The sequence below is a fragment of the Camelus dromedarius genome, chromosome 21 (genome assembly GCF_036321535.1).
Source record: "Camelus dromedarius isolate mCamDro1 chromosome 21, mCamDro1.pat, whole genome shotgun sequence".
Taxonomy (NCBI): Eukaryota; Metazoa; Chordata; class Mammalia; order Artiodactyla; family Camelidae; genus Camelus; species Camelus dromedarius.
The window spans coordinates 32,024,990-32,052,230 of record NC_087456.1 but is presented as its reverse complement, the minus strand read 5'-3'; the positions used below and the strand labels follow the sequence as shown (position 1 = coordinate 32,052,230).

Below are 27,241 nucleotides of genomic sequence, written 5' to 3'. Positions count from 1 at the left end.
AATTTTTTCCCCCAAAAGAATCCTGTTTTAAAGCCCTTTAAGAACATGTATTTTTATTAAATCCAGTTGTTTTGATCTTATAATTAAAATTCACTGGAAAAGAATTCCTAACCACATATTTTAAATAAATAATAGTTATACACAATAAGAGGCATTTTAAGACCAATATTAATGATCAAACCTTATTTGATCATTCAAATAATAAAACAGATTTCTAAGAGCCTTACAATTTATAAAGCATATAATAAACTTAAAGTTCTTCTTTAAAGAAATAAAAACACAATTATTGATGTAAATAGAGTTTATTTGGTACACCTATCAATTTCTACAACAACACAAGTGACCCGAAACAGTCCTGCACTCCACGTCTAAAATGATTTATTCAGTTTGGGATTTTGCAGGGCTAGTAAAGAGTCCAGATTTCACAGTATCAGTGAAAACTGTCATGAAATAAATTTCATACATTAGTATTTCATCCATTTTCTATCAGAAAAGAGCAAAATTGCATTGTTAGATATGTTATTTACAATGAAAACTTGGAAGACTTAACAAAGCATCAGTGAGTTTATCAACAGATCTAGGAAACCCCCCGCCCCTCCTTTTAGGGTTCTTTCCCTTTGAAATGAAACTTGTTATAAATCAAATTTACATACTCTTAAGCACCAGCTTGACAATTTAAAGTTTTCTCTCAGTTTTATAAAATATTCCTGCTCTGAAAGGCAAAGTGAAATGTAAGAACGTGAATGTAATTAAACATCACTGGCCTGGATACTTATTGCAACAGTCTCAATGTTTTACAACTATATTCACTTCTTTGAATGAATCTGCTGGCAAGCTTGAAACAAAATATTTGCCTTTTATCTTGAAAAATTCCCTTAAAAAATTATTCCATTTTTGGAACTGTACAGCTGAATTTTTCATTCATAGTGTTTAAATATGCAGCTTGGTCCTTGGACATCATGTTACATAAAGTCCAGCTTCTTGGATAATTTGTTATACAAAACAGTAAAAAACTTTAAACTACCAAGAAATATTACTGATGTTAACAGTCATGTATGTGTAACACATCAGTGTACCTAGATTATCTTGTTAATGGTGCTTAAATGACTAATGTAAAATCAGGTTTTAAAACTTAGAGCTAAGTTCCCATTCTTTATGTAAAAGTGAAAGCTGTAAAAAGACCCTTTGAGTTATTCTATACTTCAGAAACACTGACAGTATTAAGGCATTACTTAATGAACAGACCCTATGCAAAGTACTAGTATGTCTGTGTTGGATAGCTAGTCACAGTTTAAGGCAGTCAGAAGGTTCTTTCATTTTTTTTTTCACTTTAAGGCTCTTGCATACTTAAATTTTAATCTATGCAGGCATCAGTCTGTGTAATTTAAATATTTATCAAATGGTCAATTATGGAAATCAAAGCCTTTACATAAAGCTACTGGACAGTTTAGCACTAGATTATAATACCTCTCCCCCAACCATTTTTTTTTCTTAAAAGATGATTCCATCTATCTCATCCCTTTGGAGAATTTCTTCATCATCATAAGCTGGCAATAAAAGGAAGAAAATATAACTCAAATGCATTACAAGATAGGTCTAGTCACACCATACCAAATTATATGCAGTCCATCTTTGGAACAACAGTGAATCAAAACCATTTTTTCAATACAATGATTGTATTGCTATAATATTCCATCAATTATATGTGGTCATGATATATTAAATAGCAAGGCTTTAGCCTCATTTACTACCCTTAACAATCCAAATGTTCATTAAATGAAACCAGTGAAATGTAGCTAACTTACTGTTTCTTTTGTTTGAGCACAGATTCTGGAAACTCCTAAAAGTAGAGGAATTTAAATATATTTTTAAAATATTGTCACTTGTGTTCATAAAATTAATATGATGCATGGCAGTGCTAAATTAAATAGAAGCAAAGGGAAAAAAATCTCCTTAGGCTCAGAAACATCTTTTATATATTTTCACTCTATTTACAAAATTAATTCTCACTGAAAATAATCACCTTAATTTCAATAATTGAATTTTGCAACATTTCCTATCAATTTCCAATATAATTTGGTATGTTCAGGGTTTAGGAAAACCTGTCATTTAATATAGTTTTATTTAAACAGTATGTTTAACTACATTATTAGTTTTCTACATGAAAAGTATTACCATAGGATTAATTTTTAATTAACTTCATAATAATTTTTCAAAAGCAAATAAAACATTCACTGATTAAAAAAATGTTGAATGTGGATACAAATCATTTATAAGAACTTCTATGCTATAAGCCATGTATATATAAGCTCCATCAAGTACTTGGCAGACCAAAGCTTTTGAGGGTAGCCTTTGTATTTATGGAAATATGAGCAATGAGACATGTTATTTTCTGAAAGAGTATTCAGTTAATTATTTTTCAAAGTGCTTTTTCTAAGAGCTGGGTGCATCCATAATTGCAAACAAAGACTCAATAACTAATGTTACTCAAAGGCCAGAAAACTTCTGCAACCATCTATTACAAAAGGTATATAATATAATTTGATTTGGGGAGAGAATAGATCAATCCAGTTAACTGTTCCAAGAGACCTGCCCATTATTAATTTGAAAAAAATATAACCTTAAATCTATATGGAACAAAAAGTAATCTGCAAAAGATGTATCCTAAACCTAAACACGGGTGACTTTCCTGTCATTCATTTTATTACCTAGGTAGAGCAGGACTAGAAAAACAAACAGAAGACCAAAATGGCAAAAGAAAGTAATTTTAAAAGAAAAAAAAGAGGTACAGAAGTAATCTCCCAACAAATAAAAGCCTAGGGAGCAGATAATAGAGAAATACCAAATAAAATCCATACAGCAAGTACAACTTCCTTCATAGTTTAACTCGCCTTTTCCTGACTCTCCCGTGCGCACGTTTACACTGAAGCTACACGGTCTCTCTCTAGAGGGGATACTGCCTTAACCGATCACCCTGAGCCTGTGATATACAAGACGAGAATGTTTCATTTTTGGTTAGTGACTCTAAGGGACTTACCAAAAATTTGTGGGTATAGTATCTTTAGGTCAAGATAAAGGAAGTTCAGTAAGTGATCACATCGATTTCCCTTTAATTATTGCTTAGATGTAGCTTTATTGTGCTTCTAAAGATGTTTCTCACTTAACTGTCAGATCCTCAAATTTATTCAGGAATTCTGTCTATAAATTTGCAAAATAATTTTAAATTGTTTTTGCAGAATTTGAGAAAATGAGGCAAAAAGCCTGATTAACTGATAGTTTATCATTTGTAGATTTACCTGTTACTTTAAAAGATTAAGCAAATGTCTGTTAGTAGCATCTTCTCATTCAGAGTATAAGTTTGTTTTTCTTGGTCTGTCTAATGGGATCTTAGACTTGGAGTGTATCTGCTCTTTATATTCCTATATTCTCCCATTCAGAACAAGAGTGTTTTAAAAAATTACTGAGCCTATTGAGCTATTTTTCTAAAACATTTTATCTTTCAAAACACATATCCTATTAAAGGTTTTTAATTTAAAAAAGTTCTAATGTGTATTGTAAGGCCTCCTACCAATTTAAATTTTTGTATATATAAAATCATTGATTCTTCTATGATCCAAGCTTAAGATATGTTACTTTTTCAATACAGCAAAATTGAATCACATGGATTAAATTGGTGAAGCCTACAGTCATACTAAGTTAGGTAAAGCAAGAAGTTCCGGGGGGGTAAGGCTAAATCCAGGTCACTAGCATCTTCCCACTAATAGTCCCATAAAATGATTACTAAACTAAATAATACATAACACTGTTAATAAGTGGAATTTTCAAAAATATTTCAACTGACATGGAAGGGTGGGATCATAAGATTAGTTTTTGTTTTACTAATTACAACTATATCCTGAAAATATTTACATATTTTCAAGCAAATAAACTTTATTTTTCTTAGGATTTTTTAAAAAAGCAACGTTTCCCTAATCAGCAGTAATGCTAAAAGTAATTCAGAAAATAAAACTTTATCACTTGAGTACATTTTATTCATAATGAGGTAAGTTTTTTTATTCTTTCTACAGGACTATGTTATATAGCAACACGGGTTATGGAGATGTTAATTGTGCTTGAGGGTTACTGTGAGCTACAAAAGTATACATGCTCACAATTCCTCTGCTTGTCTACTCCTAAACCACTCATGTATTTACATTATTTCCTAATACCTAAAAAGACAGAAGAATTGGACTTCACCCCCTGCTCTGTGAGTCAGCGTCTCCCCACACCGTGGGGAGGAAGAAATGCAGATTCCTAGGTCCGGGGCTCTGAAGCCCCTCTAGCATCTCGGGTCCTTAACCTAAAGGAAAAACTTACCTTTGCAATCTCTCAGGTTTCTTCCAACTATAAAGCGCCATGATTTGAAAATAAAGCTACCTCGTGCGGTGGCTTTTAGTTCTTTTTTCTTCCTCTTAAATCTTACCCTCACCCATTTAATAGACTTATCTATGTGACTTCAAAAAGGTCACATCTAATCTTTTCGCTCTGATTGACCTACTATTAGTTCCTAAACAGTATCTGTCTAAAACTACTATAGAAATAGTATAAAACTGAAAGAAATAAACATTTATGCTATATTCCACTTAACATTTCTATTAGGAATAAAAAGTTAATCATGTTATAATTTTTAATTTAAGAAGATCTAGAGTTTAAAGAATTCAAGTACGATTACATAATTCTATTAGGTTCTTTAAAATTTAAATTCAATCTGAACACGGTATTTTAATGTATCAAAAGTAGCTAACATGTCAAATCCAATGCCTGACAGGGCAAAAAGCAGAATGGTATCAGAAGCAATGTATTTTTTTGGGGTTGTGGGGCTACTAGCTTTGCTGACCAAAAGATCTCAGGTAGATCACAATATTTTACATATTGCTACCACTTGCCATGAAGGCATTAATATGACAAGTTTAAAAAGAACATTTTCTTGTCACTCCTATAGCCCAAATTTCTCATGAAACACAAAAAAAACTATACAAATTCTAACATTACTTAAGCCCCACTCCCCCTAAACATAAAACCTCTAACCCCCAAGCACACAAAAGTCTATAATTTACATTAACTAGTTTGACTTTTCATATAATAGTGAGAAGGACTTTATAAATCCCCAGTAAATCTTTAATTACATTTAAAGAACAATATATAGAACCTGAAGTTTTATGTGCATGTTATATTAGACAACCATGTAATTATGAGCAAATATATTGGCATTTCAACAGGTTAACCTCCTCACAAAGAAGGGATATTTGCTCATGAAAATAATGCACTTTATAATGAACAGGAAGTTAATATACACAAATAAAATAGAAAAACTTAATTTCTTACAGACCGGTTAGTGTTGATATGCCACTCAAAAACTGCCTTTCATACCTGAAAGACCTAGCCTGCTTTATTACTTTTTTACACTATCAAAAAACAATGTTTTGCCACAAATGCATAATGGACAAAGAGACAGGAGGCCACTGACGTGTTTACAATTAGAAGTACCTAAAACCTATTTTACAGTTCGCTATAAAAATAGTTAAAATTAATTAAAACAATTATTTTTAAAGGAAAAAACTAGTCTGGTTATAGTTGATTTTCTGTCATATTTTCAGAGTATGAGTGGGGAAGTTAAATTGCTTGAAACATTTTCTGTTTTCATTTAAGAGTATGAAAAAAAGAAAATGTGCCTACATGTGGCTATATTGTTATAAGTCAGAGGAACCTGTCAAGCCATGACCCTCAGCAATAAACAAACAAAAGCAAACCAAACAGACTCCCTTAGCTGACATACTTTAGAATCTCTTCTCAGGGGTTTCCATTATGTTTCTGGTTAATGGTAACAATTCTACAAGTGTAAGTAAAACAAAATATATTTTTCACTGGCTAAGAAAGCTGCTATTTATGTGATTGTAGAAAACTGTTCAAGGAATTTGTAAAAGTCATTCATAATTTAATCAAGTGTGCGGTTTTTCCACCCCCTTGGTATAAAAGTTTACAGACGGGTTTCATATTCTATCACAGTCACACGGTCCAGTGCATTTCAGTATTTGGACATTACCAAAGCTGTCCTTTCCCGATGAAAACACTTACGAAACCTTTAAGCATTTCTCACACGAGTGACATGATAGGGGACTACCTACATTTTGGGCTCTCACTTCTTTTAAGTACAAACATGATTATTCACCAAAGCAAAACTGTCTTGACTGTTTTACAGTGTCCATCAACAAGAAGTTCTCTGTTGGACAGCGGGGGCTACAGTGGATTCTGAAGCTACTTCCCAAGAGCTAGTTTAGCAGACAGAAAGAACTTTGGGCTCATCTTATTTTTCTTTCTTTTTTTTTGGTGAGATAAACTTTCCATGATACACATACTATACTGTTAACTGTCTTTCATTGGATTAAGATTAGCTGGGAAGTAGCTTCGGATTTTTATCGTGATCACTGATGGCATGGACCTCTTAAGATTGTGCTGGTGCTTACGGTTAAATCACATCTAATGTGAAATTTCGAATTACATCCAGAGCGCCAGTATCAAAGCCACACATATCCAACATGCCTCTGTCATCTGGGTCTGCAATGGTAAAACCATTTGATGTCATTCCACAAACAATCAATTTAGCTGGAATATCCATTTTCTGTAGGAAAAGATCAAAATACATATGTAAAAAATAGCATATAAGCAAAAGCAAATAACCTCAAAAATTAAGACACTTTAAATTCTATCACAGCTTTTCCTTATAAAGTCAATTTTTTTTCCTCTCCATAAAATATGTCAATCTTTTGGGGCCAGACTATATGATCTTCAGAACAACAGAAAATTAAATGTGTCAACAACCTGCCTGAAATTCCTCCTTCTCTGGCACAGAACACATTCCTGAGCAGCACAGGGACTCTGAACTTATGAAACCTGTCAGGAGATTCAGACATTTTTACAACGCATCAAACACGGGGGGCAATATATGTGGGTATATTATAAATATAAAGAAATACTTCCCTGGAATTTTCAATTTTTGGTCTATGATTTTGCTATGTATAATATCTATAAATGTCACATGTAATAATTTGCTCTCTACAGCTACGATTTAAGGTTATAATAACAGTTTTTAAGAAAAACCAACAATCACTGGGTGTGCACTATATCAAACACCATAATGAGATTTTTAAGCAATTTATCTAAGTTTATCTAAAAGGTAAGGAGTATTTTTAACCACTATGACACATATTATAGCAGTGATATACTATTATGAAATATATCAGTTAGATAATTCGCTCAGGTCCACAGTTAGTAAAAGAGAAAGACCCAGGACTCAGAACCCAGGCTCTCTTGACTCTGAATTCCGTTCTCTGACTTGTTCGCAAACTTAAGCATATGGAAGGCTCCCCAGAAGGGCTCGTTAAAACACAGACCCACCCCTGGAGCTCCTGATTCAGCAAGTCTCTCCTGGGGCCAGGCATACCCATTTCTAACAAGGTTCCGGGTGGTGCTTTGGCTGCTAGCAGGGGAACCACACTTTGAGAACCACTGCTCTTCATCAAGTTCTATTGCCACTTCCAGTCACAGTTGCCACAGTTCAAGTGCTCAAGAGCCTTACGGGACTAGTAGATGCCACACTGCATAGTGTGGATATAGAATATTTCTGTCATTTCAGAAAACTCAACTGGAGAGCACAGATTAGAACACAGAAATACTCGTAAAACTTAAAACATAGATTACAGTTTGTGTTAATTTTGCTTTAATCACTCAGAAATGATACTTCAGTTTTTCAAGGAGTACACTGAATCATTAAAAAAGTTGTACTACAGTAAAAAAAATGTTTGATCAATCAAAAAAATGCTGCTTGCAAAGGATAATCTTAAAAATGCACAGAATTGGATCTGGTTGAAAATAAATTCTACATGTGCAGTCAATACTTTCTTGTTTCAAGTACTGCTGAGTCCAGAACTGGTGATAAATTCCTATACAAAGGCACAGAACGACCTTCAGTGTCATTTCTTGAAAAATATAGTGACTATCTGAGAATCAAATCTTATTTGGGGTGAGGAAGAATTTTAGAATTTGTTTTTACCTTCCGATACTCCCTCAGAGCAACAGCAGGATGCACGCTTCCAGCATAGGTCTCGTTATCAGTGAACACGATGAAGACATCAGCAGCTGTTCTCGTCCTCTGAGCCCAAATCATTGGAAGAGAGCAGTCGGTTCCACCTGCTGGGATCTAACTCAGAACAAAAACAGGGAAGAGAATGAAAGAAAATGCCCTAGTTCCCATACTGAGTTGTCCGAAATAATTAAATACTTAAAAATATTATTTTACATGTTATCATTTTGTTCAGAGACAATGCGTAGACTTCCCCCAAATTTTTATATATTTTTGATTTTGTGCTCATGAGAAAGTTGAGGTGAAACAATCTGTTCACACAAATTTATTAATATCAGACATGACACCAATATAAAATTATTACACACGTTAAGTAAACTTAACAAAATAGTTTCTTACCCGATTCATAGCCATTAAAACCTGTTGTAGGGTCATATCCATAGTCACTGGACAAGGTACCATTTCATCTGAAAAAGCAACTATAGAACAATCTTTTTCTGTTCGTGTGACAACCTGAAAAATTCAATGGCAGCAATTTTCAGTAGATTTGAGGGAAATAAATACAGTATCTTGAATTCATGAAACTTCATCTTTAAAAGAAAATCATACCCTATGATGCTTACTTCTAAACTTACTGTGTTTTGGAACCGCACAGTGACAAAGCAGCACAGCTTGCAAAGCACTTTCACAAATGCTTACGAAGAAACTGGTCTTCACAACAGTTTTGTGAAGCAAATAGAATATACATTATTATTCTCATTTCATTACATAAGGAATAAAGCCACAGAAGAGAAGCAAAGAAGCTCCCCTTATGGTTCATTTACTTGCTATTCAGTGGCAGAGTCAGGCTAGAACCAAAGTCTCCTGAATCTTGTTATTGGTTCCTGATCTTTTAACGTCCAGTTTCATTAATAATTTCTCTAAGCATTATCTATTTCCTTAAAAATACTGGTAATATTTAATCTGTTGTTGTAAAATCAGAATATCTATTCTGACTTTTCTTTAGACATGCTTTTTTCAGTAGACCTACAGTATTGCGTACACCTAAGTGTAAAAGTACATGTAAGTATCCCCAAGTTTCTATACAATACTGAACACTTTGCATAAAATAAGTGAAAATGTAATTCTCGAGCATATCTAACTTTACAGTTTTGCCCCATAGTGAACATTTTTAGGCTGGCAAAATTCTAAATTGTCTTAGGCAGCCTCACCATGCTCATCGCTGCAGCAACGGTGCTGGCGTTGAGGACACTACCCAAAACTCTTTGGTCCATAGAAGCACTGACATCGACAGCCAGCAAGAAACGCTTTCCAGTTGGCTCCACTGTCTAAAGAGAAAACAAAACAAAACAATCATTAAAACCAATCAAAGAAATTATAAGTAGATTAAACTTCTAACAAATCGTATTCACTTACCTTTCATCCAAAAGACTAAGATAAAAGGCCTGATTTCTGACTTACCGATTGACAAGTATTTACAAATGCTTAGCTTTTACTAGAGGTAAAACAAAGGAAATAAGCTGGCCTATTTAATAATTTAAAGAAGTTACCATCTTTTTTTTTTTTTTCAATCTTTCCTCATGAAGTAAACTGGGAATTTCTAGCAAGAATTTTTTTTGTGGTAAAATATAAGTAACGTAAGATTTACTTTTTAATCATTTTAAAGTGTACAATTCAGTGGCATTAAGTACATCCACAATGTTATGTAACCACCTTTACTGTTTATTTCCAGAACTTTTTCATGATCCTAAACAGAAACTCTGTACCATCAACAACTCCTCATTCTCACCTCCCTCTGGCCCCAAGCAAGTTCTATTTTACTTTCTGTACCTATTTAATTTGCCTCTTCTAGACACTCGTATGAGTGGAATCATGTAATACTCGTCTTTCTGAGTCTGGCTCATCTGACCCAGCATAATGTTTTCAAGGTTCATCCAAACTGTAGCATGTTTCAAATTCTACTTCTTTGTAAAGCTGAATACTCCACTATACGTAGCTACCATATTTTGTTTATCCGTTCATCTGTTGATGAACACTTGGGTTGATTCCACCTTTTGGCTAATAATGGTTCTATGAACATTTGTGTACAGGTATCTGTTTGTGCTCCTGTTTTCAATCCTCTTGGGTGCAGACATAGGTGGTAGAATTGCTGGCTGTTATGGTAATTCTGTTTTAACTTTTTGAGGAACAATCACACTGTTTTTCCACAGAGGCTACACCATTTTACACTCCCACCAGGGACCGATACCCTAGGGTTTCAACTTCCCCATATCCTTCCAAATGCTAGTTGTTTTTCCTTTTTTGGTAAAGCCATCCAACCAGGTGTGGAAGCGGCATCTCACAGCGGTTCTGATTTACATTTGCCTGATGATTGATGATGTTGAGCATCTTCCCAAGTGCTTAACTGGCCACTTGTATATTTTCCTTGGAGAAACATCTATTCAAACACTTGGCCCATTTTTGAATCGGGTTGTTTGTATTTTTACTGCTGACTTGTATTATACATGTACATATTCTGGACGTTAAACCTCCGTCAGGTAGAAGAGCTGAGAGTATTTTCTCCTATTCTGCAGGTTATCTTTTCACTCTCTTGATAGTGTTCTTTGATGTACCAAAGATTAAACTTTTGATGAAGTCCAATTTACCTACTTTTTCTTTTGTTGCCTGTGTTTCATATTTAAGAATCTATTGTCCAACCCAGTATCATGAAGCTTTTACGCTATGTCTTCTTCCAAGAGTTTCATGGTTTTAGCTCTTATGTATCGGTCACTGATCCACTTTAAGCTAATTTCTGTATGTAGTGTAAAGTAACGGTTCAACTTCATTCTTTTACATGTGGATATCCAGCTTTCCAGCACTATTTGTTAATGACCATCTTTCCCCCAATGAACTGTCTTGACATTCTGATCACAAATCAACTGACCATACATGTGAGAGTTTATTACTAGGCTCTCTATCCTATTCCACTGGTCTGTATGTCTATATTTATGCCAGTACTACACTGTTTTGATTACTGTAGCTTTGTAGTAATTTTTAAAATCCTAAGTTTAGAAGTGTGGGTCTTCCAACTTTGTTCTTTTTCAAGATTGATTTCGCTATTTGGGGGCCGCTTAAAAGTCCATATACATTTTAGGATGCGTTTTCTGTTTCTGTAAAACATTCCAAGGGATTGCACTCAATCCATAAACTGCTTTGGGTAGTATTGTCATCTTAACATTATTAAGTCTTCCGAACTATGAACACTGGATGTCTTCCCATTTATTTCTTCTTGAATTTCTTTTCAGCAATGTTTTGTAGTTTTCAGCATATAAGTCTTATACTCCATAGTTAAATTTATTCCCAAGTCTTTCATTCTTTTTGATGCTATATTGTAAATGGAAATGTTTTCTTAACTTTGCTTTTGGATTGTTCACTAGTAGTGTATAGAAATACTGATTTTTGCTTGTTGAATTTATACCCTGCAACTTTGCTGAATCTACTTGTCAGCACTAATGTTATTTTGTGGATTCTTTAGGGTTTCCTACATGTAAGATCGTGTCATCTGAGAACAGAGATAATTTTTCTTCCTTTACAATCTGGATGCCTTTTATTTCTTTTTCTTTCCTAACTGCTCTGGAATCCAATACATGTGGAATCAAAGTGGAGAAGTGGGCATGTTTGTCTTGATCCTAATCCGGGGAAACAATTTCAAACTTTACCACTGAATATGATGATAGCTGTGGTTTTTTATACATGGCCTTTATCACCTCGAGGAAGTTCACTTCTATTCCTAGTTCTCTAAGTGGTTTTCTTTTAATCAGAACGGGTACTGAACTTTGTCAACTGCTTTTTCTGCATCAGTTGAGACGCCATGTAGCTGTCTTTTAATGTGATGTATTACACTGATTGCTTTTTGTATATTGAATGATCCTTACATGTTGAAGAAAAGTCTCACGTGTATAACCTCTTTAATTTGCTGCTGAATTTTGGTTGCTAGTATTTTGCTGAATAGCCATGACACTTTTAAAACCAAAAATTTAAACTTATGGCTCTGATGCAGAATTTCCATTCCTAAAAAAGTTACTTTTAATCAAGACAGAGGAGATCCACTACTGATTATGGGAAAAACAGAGGTCAGAGCACCAGATAAAGGACTCCATAGGACCGCAAATTTTAAATCTTGTAATTTAAAATTTATCAAAATGATCTTAGGATGATTGGTTGCTGCCCAAAAGTAGAGAGAAATACTTTATTCATAAATTTACAATGTTAATTATATACTCATTTTAACAGAAACTAATGAAAAACAAACAGAAATCAAGTTCTAACTGGGTCTTTTGTTTTAAAACAAAATTCAAACCATTACCTTAAATGTTTTGTAAAAAGCGGCATCCAAAGCTTTCAAAACTTCTTCAACAGGGCGCCACTTTAGTTTGCCTCTGAGCCCATGACCTGTTTTATAAGTTTCTAATGCAATTAAAATGTGAAATGGATGTATACGAGCCTAGAAACATAACAAAGACAGAAAGTAAATGCAAAATTCAAGTGAAAAATAGTGATTATGTCTTAGATTTCTGTTATTGTAGCTAATACATACATTTCATTAAAAAAAGAGAAAAATGAGGACATACTAATCTTAGATTTAAGAGTCAAAATGGAATGTGGTGTGGCACCTAAAAAATGCACCAACTGCATTTCCAAAATTTAGGAGCCAACGTTTTCAGTTAGTAGTAGCTAACAAAATTAATCTTACCTTTTTTAACAGTTTTTCATTACACAGTTTTTCACATACTAAAGATACTTCTGAATTTCCTGGTTCAAGCACTGAATTAGCAGTCATCTTTCCTAGATTCCTTAGTAATGCAGAAAGAGGCATTTCTTGTAACAAAGCCTTCCATACCTATTGCAATAACATGGGTAGAAATATAAGGAATTGAGGGGAAATGGATCAGTATAACATAGCTACATCAATTAGTAACATAGTCTTTAAGGCTTTTGGGGGGGTTCAGAGCACTTTCTAAATAAAAATTCGTGTGAATTGGTCAAAGGCTCATCAAATAAAATAATCTGCTCTTTATTGGAGTAACAAGTGAAGTATATTTTATGAAGGAACTGCATAGAAGAATTTTATTTATTTATTTAGGCAAACAAACCAACACATTTTCTGCAGTGAATACTTATTGAATGCCAACTACATTTGGGCATCGGACAGATGTTTTAAATAGGTGTTAATTTTAAGACATATTTAAGTCATTTTTTAAAAAACAGTAATGAATATATAGCTACCCTAAATGTGTCCCTTTACTACCTAAGTCCCTCGCACTGACTCGCCTGCTGTAACACAGGACGGTTCACTCACCTCTCCGGACTTCAGGTGACTTGTGAGCAGATGCTCCCTAACCAGTCTGTGCTCTTCTATCAGATGAATGACCTCCAGCTCATCCTTCGTGCGCTTCACTTTCTCTACAGCCTCCAGATACTGTAATAATTTTTCAGTCTCCACAGAAAGTGCTTTTTCTTTATACAATTCATGGACCTCTTTCCAGCCCTTTGTAATATATTTGGTGACAATAGCAAGTCCTTTAACAAATACAAAATTGAAAAGGCAGGTAGGATTGATTACCAGGTAAAAAACAGAACATGTTACTGAGAACACATTATGTGAAAGGCACAACCAGACAACCAGGAGTTTAAACCGAGATGCTACTGTCCATTATACTACAAACACATTTAAGCAAATGGAGTCGACTAGGTTTGCCTATTCCATCATAACTGTTCCAATATGGGACTTTGGAGAAAAACTCCTGCATCTTACAGAGCTGCTGCTGCTGCCTTTTTTTTTTTTTTTTTTTGAGATACTAGCACTAGAACCTTTGGCAGTGCCTACCTCAGGGCCATGATCTCAGAACAACTCACAGAAGTGCAGATCTACCTCAATTAACCTCATAGTCACTTGTCCCTTTTAGCTAGTAAATAAATATGCATTTATAAATTATAGAGATAAGTGGAAATGGACAAGTAGGTAGGCAATTTGTAATTTTTTAATAGCTGAGAAAGTATCATGGGGTGAGCTTTTTTAAAAGGGATTTTTAAATGTGTTCATTTCTTCTATGATTCCTTTCAACAGGTGTAAGAACTCTGGGTTGTGGGGGGTTGAGGAAATTCGGGTTCTAGCCCACACATTGCTATTAAATGGCTGTGTGATTGTTCTAGACCTTAGTTTCTAATTCTGTGAAAGGGGAGGGGGAAACTGAAGTATCAAATTCCAAGGTCTATGGGGGAAAGGTAGGTAAAAATAAATAAAAGAAACAGGCCATGTGATACAATGGAGAGTTGTTAGGACTGTGGTGAACTAAGGAGTAGGCCCTGACAAATGTTTACTGAAGTATTAGCTTAGTGCTGACAAAAAAAAAAACAAAAACAAAAAAAACAAAAAACCAATGTATTTTCAAAAGAAGGTACAATATGGATTTTTATGTGATACTGGCAAAGGGTTCATTTTTTCCTAAAATATTGTGCAGGTCAAATACATCTGTAAGGCAGATTGAGCCTATGTTCTATTTCTGAACTCTAAATAATATGATCAAAAGTTAATACTAATACAAAGGAACTTAAGTATTGAGACACTTGCTATATTCCAGATTTTAAGACAAAATCTTACACTGCCTTAAATTATTTAATGTTTCATTGGAGTATGTCTTCTATTTTCTCTTTCCAACCAAAATATAACTTTCATAAAGGATGCCTTATTATCTTACTCAAGTTCTAGAACTGTGCTGGCCACACAATAACAGGTACACAATAAAAATTAACTGAATCGCATTTTGACTTGTTTTATCTGTTTACACACATATTTCAGTTACTTATTCCATAGCTTGGAGATTGTTTCCAAATTCTTTTCACTCTGAGAAACGAGGGATCTTTTATGCCTAACATATTGTTATTATTACAAGGTTTCAAAGTATGGGTTCTGCCCTCAAAAATTTAGTACTAAAGAATCCTATGTGTGGAAGTAAGTTTAGGGAATATCTACTAATTTCTCATTTTATAGACCAAGAATTCAAAACCTAGAATAACTTTTTGCACAAATTCACAAATTAATTTTTCCAGTTAGAACTAGCACTTAGGCCCACGTCACCACACAAAGTCTTACCAGACAAATAAAGCTGGATCCCTACATTCTCCTCAAACTGGATCAAAAGTTTGAGAGCAAAAGTAAGCCATGAATATGTTAGGGAAAAAAACACAGGTAAATATGACTTTAGATTGTTATGACTTTAGATTGGACTTTCTAAACCTAACATAAAACAGAAAACTGTAAGAAAGACACAGATACATTTGATTACATTAAGATTTCAAACTTCATTGTGCTAGAAACTCCCTCCATCAAAAAACTTGAAAGCTAAGGGAAAAAAAATGGGGAGAAAAAGCATGTAATGTATATAATCATAAATTATTAATTCCTATACTTGGTATTTCAAGTTCTGAGAACAGTGCCTGTCTACAGTAGGTACTCAATAAATAGCTGTGAAATCAGTGAGTGGCTATAATCAATATTAAAAACAGCAACTCAACAGACAAAAACACAAAAATACAATATAATCCACAAAAAATATAAATATCAATAAGCACATGAAAAGATGAGCTTTTGCCCAAATATACAAATTCAAATAACAGGATGTAATGTTTCATCTCTCATTGGCAAAGATTAAAAGACACTGTTAAGAGTCAGTGTTCAAATGTGTGCTAAGTGGCCATTTTCATATATTTTTTGTGGATTTAACCACTGTAGAAATCATAGAAACATTTATACTAACCAAGTTTTTTCACTGTAGTATTTTTGTAATTGTATAAAAAACCAGAAGCTACTTAAGTGTCATCAGTAAAGAGACTAGCTAAATAAATTATAATATATTCATATAATGGTATATATGCAATTATTTCTACTGACTTGAATATGCTTTTAACTGAAACAAAGAAGGTATATAAAATTTAAAAAAACATTATATATTAAGAAAAATTAAGATTAATATATAACATTTATATACTGATTTCTTTTGAAGGGCAAGACTCCTACTTTCTGCATTACATTTTTCTGTATTATCCAGCTATTTTAAAACAAGTATGCCATTTCTAATAAAAAAGTTAAAATATTAGTGTGTGTATATATATATATTTGCAATAATTTATTGCTTAAATTTCATTTGAAAAAATCCATTTAAAGTAAAGAAAAAAGGCGATACATTAGGAATTACTGAGGAGATGCTATGTAAGAAGACACCATTACACCAGATATGCGGAAGGGAAGGGGAGGGAACCAACACTGCCCTTTACTCTGTCAGGAACTGTGTTGGTAAGTGTTTTAATATATGTTATCACATTCAGTCACAATAATTTTAAGGGTTATTCCCTTTTTACCTTTTTTAATAGATGAAGGTACTGAAACTAAGAAAGGGTAAGTTACTTGGTATAAGAACACAAAGTAACAAGCAGAATTGAAATTTGAACCCATCTGAGGGACTGTCTTTTTAAGTTTCAGTTCTGGTGCAAAAAAACGCCAAAATTTGGACATGTACATTTTGCAAAAGTTCACACTTAAAATTATTCCTGTGCAAAAGTTTTCATCTCCCTTTAAGAAGGACTAAGTAGTCATTGCAGATCCAACTAACCTCTCAAAAGTCTCTTCCCAGACACAGAAAAACTGCTCCAAGTTCCTACATCTCCTGGCTGGCTGACTGGAGACAGTTAACATCCTGAACTGTTAAGCTCAGCACCATCTCAGGCAGCCTATAGGTTCCATGGAACATACGTCCTGGGAAGGCAGGGAGGGAAATAATAGTAAGCAGCTAGAGCAGGAAGCCTGACCACCGCCACCTACTGGCCAGGAGCTGCTCTGCTCCCTACAGCTAAACACGTCTGTGCAGCTTTCATACTCCATGATCCAGGGCGACATTTTAAGATTTAGAATACTAACCTGTGAATCTGTTATTTAATTCTTGATCATTAATGTCTAGATGTTTAATTCCAGGTGAGCATTAAACATAGGAATTAGTCAATCAATGTGTTTTGAGAATGAAAGACTATTTCTAGAAAGCATTACGCAGCTGTCTTACGGCAAATAAAACTTGGCTGTTTATCAGACGTCTGCGCCCTGCTCCCGCCGAGGAGGAGCTTATGCTTACCTTCACTGGAAGGTTTAAGATGCGACAATCTTAACAAATCTTTGTGAGACCAGCCATTTCTTTGTTTATACTTTGTCACTGCCAGGGCCAGGGCCATGCCACCTTTCTCATTGTACCAGTCTGCTATAGACTTCCGGAGCGCACGGCCCCACATGCCACATTTCATGCTTTCCTTGAGATCTTTCTTGAACTGGATAAAAGTGAAGAGGTGTGTAGGAATGCGACAAACTTCAGAAACAGCTCTGAAAGCGGCTTGCTTGGTGCTCCTGTCGGGACACTGGGAACAAATGGCGAGGGCGAAGAGCAGAGGCTCCTGCTTTGCGGTTCTGCCTTCTTGACTGAATGACTTTATTTCCTGGACCACTTCACATCCTCTGCCATCTTCAATCAACCTAATTAAAGCTTCAGCATTCTCAAGGCCCAGCTTCTGTTCTTTGATATAGTAAGTCCCACCTTCAGACCCAAAACATAAGAACCGGTGCAGGCGATTCATGTCGGTGACTTGCCACACATACCCGCCCTCAGAGTTGGCCACCTGCTTCTCGTGCAGCGGCTGCATCTGGCTTAGCGATTCCTCCATTTTTCTGTCTTTTAGGAAACCTATCAAAAAGCAAAATGTTATTGTAGCTAGATAGAAACAATAAAATTATAAAAAGGAAAACTATTTATTAATCTATGCATATTGAAATCTGCCATGAAACCTTTTAATTTAAAAATATTTTTTAAGCTTGGTAAGTGGTGGAATGACAATCAGAAGCAACAAGGAAGGAGTCACATTTCTGAGGTATAGTTTGTTGCTTCAGGGACTGAGCAGGCAGCCTAGCACTGGGTCTGGAGGAGCAGCTGGAGGAGAATAAAAGGGGCAGGGAGGGCAGCAACCTCCGCCAACACAAAGACTGGGAGCTGACACTCCCTTTCCTCCCTGAATAACTGTGTGGATGCTTTTGGTTGTGTATCCAACATCCTTTCCTTCCTTCCCCCTTCGCTTGTTTCCTCTCCTTGGTAGGAATATCCTTCAGGGGAGGCTAGGCCTTTCTCTAGCCCCAAGGGATGAAGCTTGGCTGCTCTAAGCCAGTGGTTCTCAAACGCCGTGCACATCAAAATTACTTGAAGTGCTAGTTTAAACACAAAATGATGGGTTCAGGTACCACCCTCAAAGTTTCTTTCTTAATTCAGCATGCGAGGGGTGAGGCCTAAGCACCTGTACTTATCACAAGTTCCCAGGGATGCTCAATCCTCTTGCCACATGGCTGGTATCAGCACTGGGCAAGTATCACAACCCCTGCCAGTGAGATGTGGTAAGCTGGCGGGTAATACTTCTGAAGTTTTCTGCACTCTTAAAAATGGCTTGAGCTCTTAAAAAGGAATGTTCCCCTTTCTGCCTTGAGATATTCATTTGCACATGATGCCTGGAGTGGGGTCAGCTATCTTGAGCCATTTGGGGAGCGTTTAAGAAGACACACTAATCTGAAAGGATGGCAGAGCCAAAACAAAAAACAAAAAAACCTGGGTCGTTGATACCATCAAGTTACCTAGAACTGCCCTACTTACAAATTTTCTAATTTCTCGTAAGTGTATCCTTATTGTTTAAGCTATATATAAGCGTTCTGGTACCTGTAGATGAGCGTATCCTAACTGATGAACACCCTGTATCAACAGTGCTCATTTCTAGTTTATGTCATGTGTAACCACCCACATTTTCCTCCTTCCATTATCTCTGAAGCTACTAGAATTAGCTGTCTGACAACAAGATTCCCTTTTCTCTTCCTAGGGGAGTAACCACAAACATCTACCACTTTCCCAGTCCACGGCGAATCTTACGACAGTGGAGTTGCCTGCCCTCAGGTCTCCTGCCTGTACCACTGCCATGCACTGGGCTTCTCCGCATGGCAAACAACAAAACCCAACCAACAAAAAAATCCTCAACCAGCACTGAGTGCAAACTATGTGTAAGACATGATTTCTGTTCCATTAAAAAGACTAAAAAAGTTTTTTTTCCTGCCCTCAGGGAAACTACATTCTATTTGGTGAGGTAGAAACTTACACACAGTACAAAGCAAACTATAATCAAGTGCTTTAGCAGAGAAGTACTTTTAAAAAAATTATTTATGTTTTTTTTTTCTAGCAGAAAAGTACCTTGAATGAACCGAGGAGGACAAAATAATGCTGTCTCAATAATCCAGGAAGACTTGTGCAGAGAAGGCACACTGAAAAACTGGTAAATAAAGTTTGTGGAAGGCACTCCAGGAAGGGGTTTCCGAAATCTTGCTCTATGTATTTACATTTAAGAAAAGGAACTAGGTATACCGCAAAGAAATGTTGACAGGTAAGGTGGTAGCTTCAAAAGGAACACCGGTAAAAAAAAACCTTTATTTTGAAGCTGATACAAGCTTGAGCATGTTTATATACCACGGGGAAGGCTGAAGAAAGAATCCTGGTGAATATTAACAATTAAAAGCTAAGAAGAAAAGGGCCCTTGAAAGGAGAAAGAGAAGGGGCACACAGACAAAGAAAATCAGGAGTGTGTGGTGTCACTGATGACAGGGAAGAGAATTTCCACGAGTGAATGGCTGGTAATGTCAAATGCGCAACAATCAAGTAAAATAAGGCCACAGGAACGCTGAGGAAAGGCAGTCGCAGTCGGGCACTGCAAGACACAGCTTGAGCACAGCCAGGTTAGGAGGGAAGCGGTAAGGAAGAGACTTCGCAGGTAGACTACTCGTCTGCAGAAACAGTTACAAAGGGAGGGTAAGAGAGGAAGCAGGCGCTAAAGGGAACATCTTTTTACCTTTTCAGATGAGGATGCCGAGGCTGAGGTTCAGAGTTCAATCTGGAGAGCTGAAGACAGAAAAGGGTTGTAACTCGAGAGGATGAGATCCCTGGAAGAAGCTTTAGCGCATCCAAGTTGAGCACGGCCCACTGACAGCAAGAGAGGTATCTCCTTCACTAAGGGCAAAGGTTATGGGTAAAGATATGTTCGAGGGAGAAAGAAGAGCAAGGAAATTGAGGGAGTTTCCCCCGTGGGGAAGTCTGGTGAGTAAGGAAGCAATGAAACACTGGGTCTCAGAGAGGGGAACACACAATGGTGCAGAGACAAATGCCTGGGAGAAAGCCTCACATCTTCAATGTGACTGAGGGGGACAGTAATTTGAACTGTGTTGGAAATTACAGTGTCAATGTTCCAAATAAAGCTCCGATACAAAGCAGTTTACCTTAGTGCCGGCCTAGGCCTCAGGTGGTGTCAGAGATGTAATGATCGCACTTTATTAGTCATTAGGGACTGATTTATAGTTACTGGGCACAGCACAGGTGGAAACTCCTGGTGCACAGGATGACACATTTTCTATTTATTCTCACCCCCCTTTTTAATATGACATTTACCTTTGCCTTTCAATCCAAAAAGATTCACAGGCTTCTCAAAGATTGATAACATCAACTGTAATTCCAGTAGAAAGTGTTATGCTATTCTGATCTTCACACTGCATTTGACACTGCTAGCCTCTCCTTTACAAAGATTTTAGAAAAACACTCTTTCTCTGGTGTTATGTCAACCTGGCTATTAATTACTACTGCTCATTAGTTATATTTGTTAGATAAATAATTTTGAAATGACATTCAACTGTCAGATCATACTAATCACATCAGTTTTCCTGCACCAAGGCCCAAGTGGTGAGATTTCGAGGTCCCCAGTACAAACCCCCAAATCCCTTGCTCTTCAAGTTCTTTCCCTTGTATTATTCTTCGTGAGCATGTCCAGCTAACATCATTGGTTCCTTGGGAGCAGGGACCAGGTCTTATTTGTGTATCCCTCCTCTGCCCTGACAGCACCATTTTAAAGTAATTAGTAACACATACTTGAGAATACCTAAGCAGCATTCAAGTTGATTTCCTGAATCATTTGTCTAAGAATTATGCATGACTGACTTTTCTTTCCTATAACATATTTATTTTGAAAATAAGTCTCAATGCATCCAATTAAAAATATAATTCAAGCCTTTAAGACAAATTCTGTAATCAGAATAAAACAGTAAATGTACTATATGCAGGTAATAGAAATACAATCAAGAAAAATAAAACATGAAAAAGTTATAAAGAAAAAGTAATGAGTACTGAGTAAAACATAATTTAAGAACAGTATTTCCTCTGTAAGGTCTTCTAATATGTTTAATATTAGCTATTCAAGTATCTTTTGTTGATACAAAAGGAGCAAAATTAATTTTTAAATCTAGGAAGGAAGCCTAAAAGAGAAATCTCTAAATGTAATCCTTATAATTCTTATTGTAAGAAATGAAATTACTTATTCATAGCTGTACCAATGGAATCTTCCCTTTGCATATTATATTAATGATAACCCTGACCTCAGACCCTCTCAAGACTTCTGCAGGACAAACTGCCCACCTTTTCATATGCTTCTGTGAATATACTTCCCAGGGTACAACATAAAACCGTAGAACGGATCACATCGTTAACAGCTACAGCACCTCGCTACTTGCTCAGAATCAAATTTTTAAAGTTAAAATATAAAAAACAGAATGGCAGCATGTCCCAAGCTACTCCCTCTGTCACTGAATGTTGATATACAAATTAACTTTAAAACTGGCTAGGTGAGAAGACATGATGGTATAACAAAGAATATCTGGTTTTTGTGGGAAGCACAGACTATTGGGTATAAGACAGGTTACAAGGACACACTGTACAACCCAGGGAATATAGCCAATACTTTGTAGGAACTATAAATGGAGTGTAACCTTTACAAATTATATTAAAAGAAAAAAAAGGAAAAAAAAAGAATATCTGGTTTTGCCCATAGTTCTCAGGCAGAGCTTAAAAAAATCACTCCTGGGTTTATATCTGAGAAAAACAAAACCACTAATTCAAAAAGATACATGCACCCCAATATTCATAGCAGTGTTATTTACAACTGCCAAGATATGGAAGCAACTTTAGTGTCCATCGACAGATGAATAAAGAAGATATGATGTGTTTATGCATGCTCGTGCATGCACACGCACACACGTGTATACACACACACACATAGTGTTAGAGCAGGCAGGTAGCTAGATATGAGCAGAGAAGGGGGAACACAGACCAAACGGCAGGAATTGGGCAGAAAGGAAGGGCACAAGCCAAATGCAGGAAACCACACATCATGTAAGCAGCAGGGGTCCTTGGGCAGAGAAAGAAAAGCAGGAACCTTGGGGCTGATAAGGAATCATGCTTTTTAGGGTGACAAGTGGCTTGGAGAAGAACAAAGAAAGGTGAGAAAAGGCAGGAATTTCTAGTGTCCGAATGTAACCTTCTGCTCATTATGCCCTCATTTCAATAAAATTAGCCTTGCAGATCAGAAGTACCCATCATGCACCAACGCAATGATACTTCTGATCCAGACAAAATAAGGACAAAACTCCCTCCTCCCTTTGGGAAGGTGGAGTTGGGATGATAATCAGGGAATACAACCACAAACCCTTCCCTCCCCAATGAATATTCCGCCCACTCATTTTTACACCCTATGTAGCTAACTTGCCAAAGAAACTAAGGGCAGCCGCTCATCTGAGCCTGCCCGCTCTCCCCCTGAGTGTACTATCCATCCTTTAATAAATCCTCACTTTACCTTTTTTAACCACTACATCTTGTCTGTGAATTCTTTCTGGGATGGGACAAGAACCTGGAACACCGGTTGCATCTATCAGCAACAATAGGAATACCACTCAGCCATAAAAAAGAAAGAAATTTTGTCATATGTAGCTACATGGATGGACTTGGAAGACATTATGCTAAGTAAAGTAAGTCAGAGAAAAACAAATACTGTATGATATCACTTATCTGTGGGATCTAAAAAATTCAACAAGCTAGTGAATAAAACAAAAAAGAAGCAGACTGCAAGGTCAATAGAGGGGCGCTAGAGGGGTGCGGGATTTTAAAAACAGGGTTATTATACGGAATTATGTGTGGGAAACTTTTTAAAATTGTTAAGTACTCTAGAATTTAAATAATCTTTCATTCAATAAAAAAAAGTTAATTAAAAAAACCCTTGAAATTTCCTGATTGACTGAAGTCTTTGTTATGCTAATGATGTGGCTCATTCTGGGCCTTCAGACAGCGTTACCCTAAAGACTGATCATTTGATTAGGTTAGAACTCTGGCCGAGATCAACTTCCCAAAAGGGAAAGAAGGCAGGAGACCGACCTCAACCACACGGCTAATGATTTAATCAACCATGCCTACTTATGAAACCCCATACGTGTACAGCCAAGCTCAATGGAGATTCCTGGTTGGTGAACACTAACATGCTGGGATTCTACAACAGAAGAAATCCCTCTGCTGCTTCCAGACTTTGGCCTGTGTGTGTCTTCCACTTGCTGTTCCTGAGTTGTATCCTCTATAATAAAACTAAGTGTAAGGATAGTGCTTTTAGTGAGTTACGAGTCATTCTAGCAAATTATTGACTCTGAAGGGGTTATGGGAATCCCTAAATTTGTAGCTGACTAGGTAGAAGTGTGGGTGGACTAGATCCTACTTGAAGCTGTTATCTGAAGTAAGGGCAGTATTGTTGGTGGTCATGTCCTTTAACTTGTGGGATCTGATGCTAATTTTGGAAGTAAACTGAGTTGAACTGAATTATAGGACACTGAGTTGATGTCAGAGAATTGGTCTCAAAATACAAACACCATAGGCAAAAGTGACAAAAGAAAAAAAGACTAGACTTCATCAAAATTTAAAACTGTGTTTCAAACAATACCACCAAAAAAGTAAAAAGACATCCCACAGAATGGGAGAAAACATTTACAAATCATATATATGATAAAGAACTTGTGACTACAATATACAAAGAGCTCATAACTAAATAATAAAATGATAACCCAATTAAAGAATAGACAAAGAATCTAAACAGGCATTTCTTCAAAGAAGATATACAAATGGCAAATAAACACATAAAAGGATGCTGAGTATCACTGGTCATCAGGGAAATGCAAATCAAAACTGCAATGAGATTCCACTTCACACTCACTGGGATGGCTATACTCAACATGAAAGTGTTGGTGAGGATTTGGAGAAATTAGTAGCTTCATGCATTGACACTACAATGTAAAATGATGGATCATATGACAGCTCTATATTTAACCTTTTGAGGAGCTGCCAGAATGCTCTCCACAGTGGTAACGGGTTTCTTTTTGGGGGTGATGAAAACTGTTCTTAAATTAGATAGTAGTAATGGTTAACACAACTGTGAATATACTAAAACCCACTGAATTAGATACTTTAAAAACTAAAAATTGGCTGGGTGAAATATCTTTGGGAAGTTATTTAAATAGTCATTTTTTGTATTTGTCTTTAGAAAGCAATCTGAGATACACACAGACATATATATTTATAGGACCTTAATTTCTTCCTGCCTCACCTGCCATCATCTCCCTCCTCAAAGCTTAAGCTCCACTGTGGGTGGTTAAGCAGACAGTCGGGCAGTGAGTGAGGTCAGAGCCTGGTTGTCAGCTAATCCATTCCTAAATAATCAAGTGTTGTAAATCCAGATTAACAACAACAACAAAAGATAGATAATTCTTCTCCCAGTTGGCCTGCCTTATCCAGTGCTGCTCTTAAAGCACACTCCTCCAAAGAAATTTAGTACAGCTAAAGTTGTATTCAACTTCTATAAATTGAACTTTAAGGAAGAAATTAAACAGATCACAATATTATTCAAAGCACGGCCACTCTTTGAAATTAGTTGTGGAATATTTCATACATTGCTCACTTCTCTTTTTCCTTACTTTGAATGCAAAATCAGTGATGGTTAGTAATAGCCCTTCTTTCTGCTTCTTATTCACTGGAACTAGAATATTTATAGTATCTTCACAGCGCTAATAATGTATCACTTCTAAGGATTCCTACATTGAATCCTTACAAGTGATATATTATCAGCACTGTGAAGATATTATATGTCCTACATCTTGGATGTGCACATCTAAATATCATTCCAAAGTCTCTTTATCATTTGTTATTGGAAAAGGCTACCTTTCATCCCAAGAGGCCAGCAAGTTTGCAGCTTACTCCTTTTTAAATGAAGTCAAAGCTGACTGCCTTCTATGAGAGGGCAAGACAGTTTAAAAGAAACAATACTGCAAAAATTAGGGCCACAGATTCAGATAACTGTATCCCTCAGACCGGTCATGGACATGAGTGGACCAAGTCAAGTGCAATGCAATAAAAAGTGGTGAGGAACTGCAGCAAACACGACTGCATGACATCCTGAAGGCACGTTACCTTCAGCTAACCGGCTGCCGTGTACTATGGGCCCCGTATTGCCAGAACTTCTCATTTTTCTCAAGAACCCAGAAATCTGGATTTTTAGGTGAACTCTTAGGATTAAAAGTTAACAACATAATTCAAGAAATTTGACTACCCCTTCTCTTTTCTGATTACTTACAGCTTGTGTCAAGGGCTCAGTTTTTAGTTTTCTCTTTCTACGATAGGCACCATGGTAAGTGGGGTACAGATGTTAGTTCTGACGCATTTATTTAGCACTGAAAACACTTTCAAGTTCACAGCAATGTTACAGACAAAAAAATACCACAAACTGCTGCAAACAGTTCTGAGCTCTTGATGACATTTATTCTAGGTATGGTTCATAAGGAAATATGGCTAGACTCCCATGCCTCACAAAATGTCCCATTAAAATATACTTAACAGAAGCCCCCTAGCTTGAGGACACAGTCTACAGCGCACAAACTTAAAAAAAGTTTCAAAATTAAAAAAAAAATCTAACACTTGATATAAACTTTGACTTTTACTCCATAATACAACCATGCTTGTTTTAATATAGTTGTGTTCTTTCCCTCAGTAAAAATTATGTTTACTTTGTGGCTTTACATAGTCCTGTAGCACAAGGCTCCCTTTTTTCAGGGCACAGGTCGCCTGTTCGAAAAGTACAGAATCAGAGTTTTATCCACTAAAGCAATTTTTTTTTTCTGGAAGCCCAGGGCCCTTCTTGCAACTCAGAACTTTAAGGAGTGATGCGTTAAGTATCTCACTCTTAAAGACTTGAATCCAGCCTTAGCATACTGCAAGAGCCAGAAGAACGGGGCGATTTCGGGATTTAGTGAAGACAGCCATTTTTGGTTTAACTCAGCCTTTAGTCTCAGGACCACTGCAAATGTTTTCGGATTAACATTACATTTTTAAGCCTCCTTTTTCGTCTGAGGCATTGCGTCCGCTTTTACTAGTCTATCAGGCCCAGGGATTCCAGGGCAGATTTCTCTCCTCTCCCTCGTCACTCCCTCCAGGACAAATTCGTCTTCCGTCTTCTCCCGAAGATCCTTCTTCCCCAAGCCCAGATCCCGGCAACGCCTCTCCGCGCAGGAGCCGCGGGAGGAGGAGGAGGAGGAGCGGGAGGAAGAGGAGGAGTAAGCGGCCCCGGCGCCGGCCCGCGGGAAGCTCTCGAGCACGAGCAAGACCAGCGGCCCCGTCTCCGGGAGGCCCGGCGGAGCGAGAAGCCCGTACAGAGATGCCGGTTCCGCCACCAGCCCGGCAGGGCGCGGAGGCGGGCCGGACACGGCGCCGGTTCGGCGAAGCATCCGCTCCGGCCTCGGCCGCGGGGATGCGCGCTGAGGGACAAGGGAGGACCGACCGATCCCTGCGCGTCCCCGGGGCCGCTCAGACCGCACAAAGGGCCCCAGCCCGCCGCCCGCCGTTTCCTCACCTCTGCCTGGCGGCCGACCCTCCGAACCCGACGCACCACCGGAGAAGCCGTGCGCCGCGCCGCGGAACAACGACGGGCGGCGGCCTGAGGGGCGGCGAATACTCGGCCTCCGCCGCCACCGCCGCCGCCGCAGACACCGCCGCCGCCGCCGCCGCCGGGGCCTCCGGGTTCGGCTTCCGAGAGCGAGCCCCGCCCCTTTCTCCGTGCCCCGCCCCCGTCCCAGGCTGGCGAGGGTCCCGGATGCTCCCTCCTCCGGCGCCCGGATCC

At 37.1% G+C, this 27,241-nt stretch overlaps 1 protein-coding gene across 2 annotated transcripts; it reads right to left on the bottom strand.

The window, feature by feature from the left end:
• Positions 1-283: 283 nt before the first annotated feature.
• Positions 284-27,105, bottom strand: RO60 (Ro60, Y RNA binding protein). 2 transcript variants are annotated; one of them, XM_064477290.1, is made up of 10 exons: positions 26,975-27,088; positions 20,069-20,118; positions 17,281-17,880; positions 13,458-13,678; positions 12,852-12,998; positions 12,465-12,602; positions 9,331-9,447; positions 8,519-8,632; positions 8,090-8,236; positions 284-6,658 (listed from the first exon to the last, which is right to left on the bottom strand). In XM_064477290.1, the coding sequence occupies exons 3-10, from the start codon at positions 17,858-17,860 to the stop codon at positions 6,506-6,508; spliced, it is 1,617 nt and encodes a 538-aa protein (XP_064333360.1). In that variant the 5' UTR covers positions 17,861-17,880; positions 20,069-20,118; positions 26,975-27,088; the 3' UTR covers positions 284-6,505. The 2 variants fall into 2 exon arrangements, with proteins under 2 accessions (XP_064333360.1, XP_031294221.1); XM_031438361.2 differs by lacking the exon at positions 20,069-20,118 and having other exon boundaries at positions 26,975-27,105.
• Positions 27,106-27,241: the final 136 nt, after the last annotated feature.

Excerpts from the sequence above, each read along its gene's own strand:
- RO60 (XM_031438361.2), bottom strand. The coding sequence starts at position 17,860 with ATGGAGGAATCGCTAAGCCAGATGCAGCCGCTGCACGAGAAGCAGGTG. Across the intron at positions 12,999-13,457 it reads GTCACCTGAAGTCCGGAGAG|GTATGGAAGGCTTTGTTACA; the intron begins GTGAGTGAACCG and ends TTATTGCAATAG. Across the intron at positions 6,659-8,089 it reads CTCTGAGGGAGTATCGGAAG|AAAATGGATATTCCAGCTAA; the intron begins GTAAAAACAAAT and ends CTTTTCCTACAG.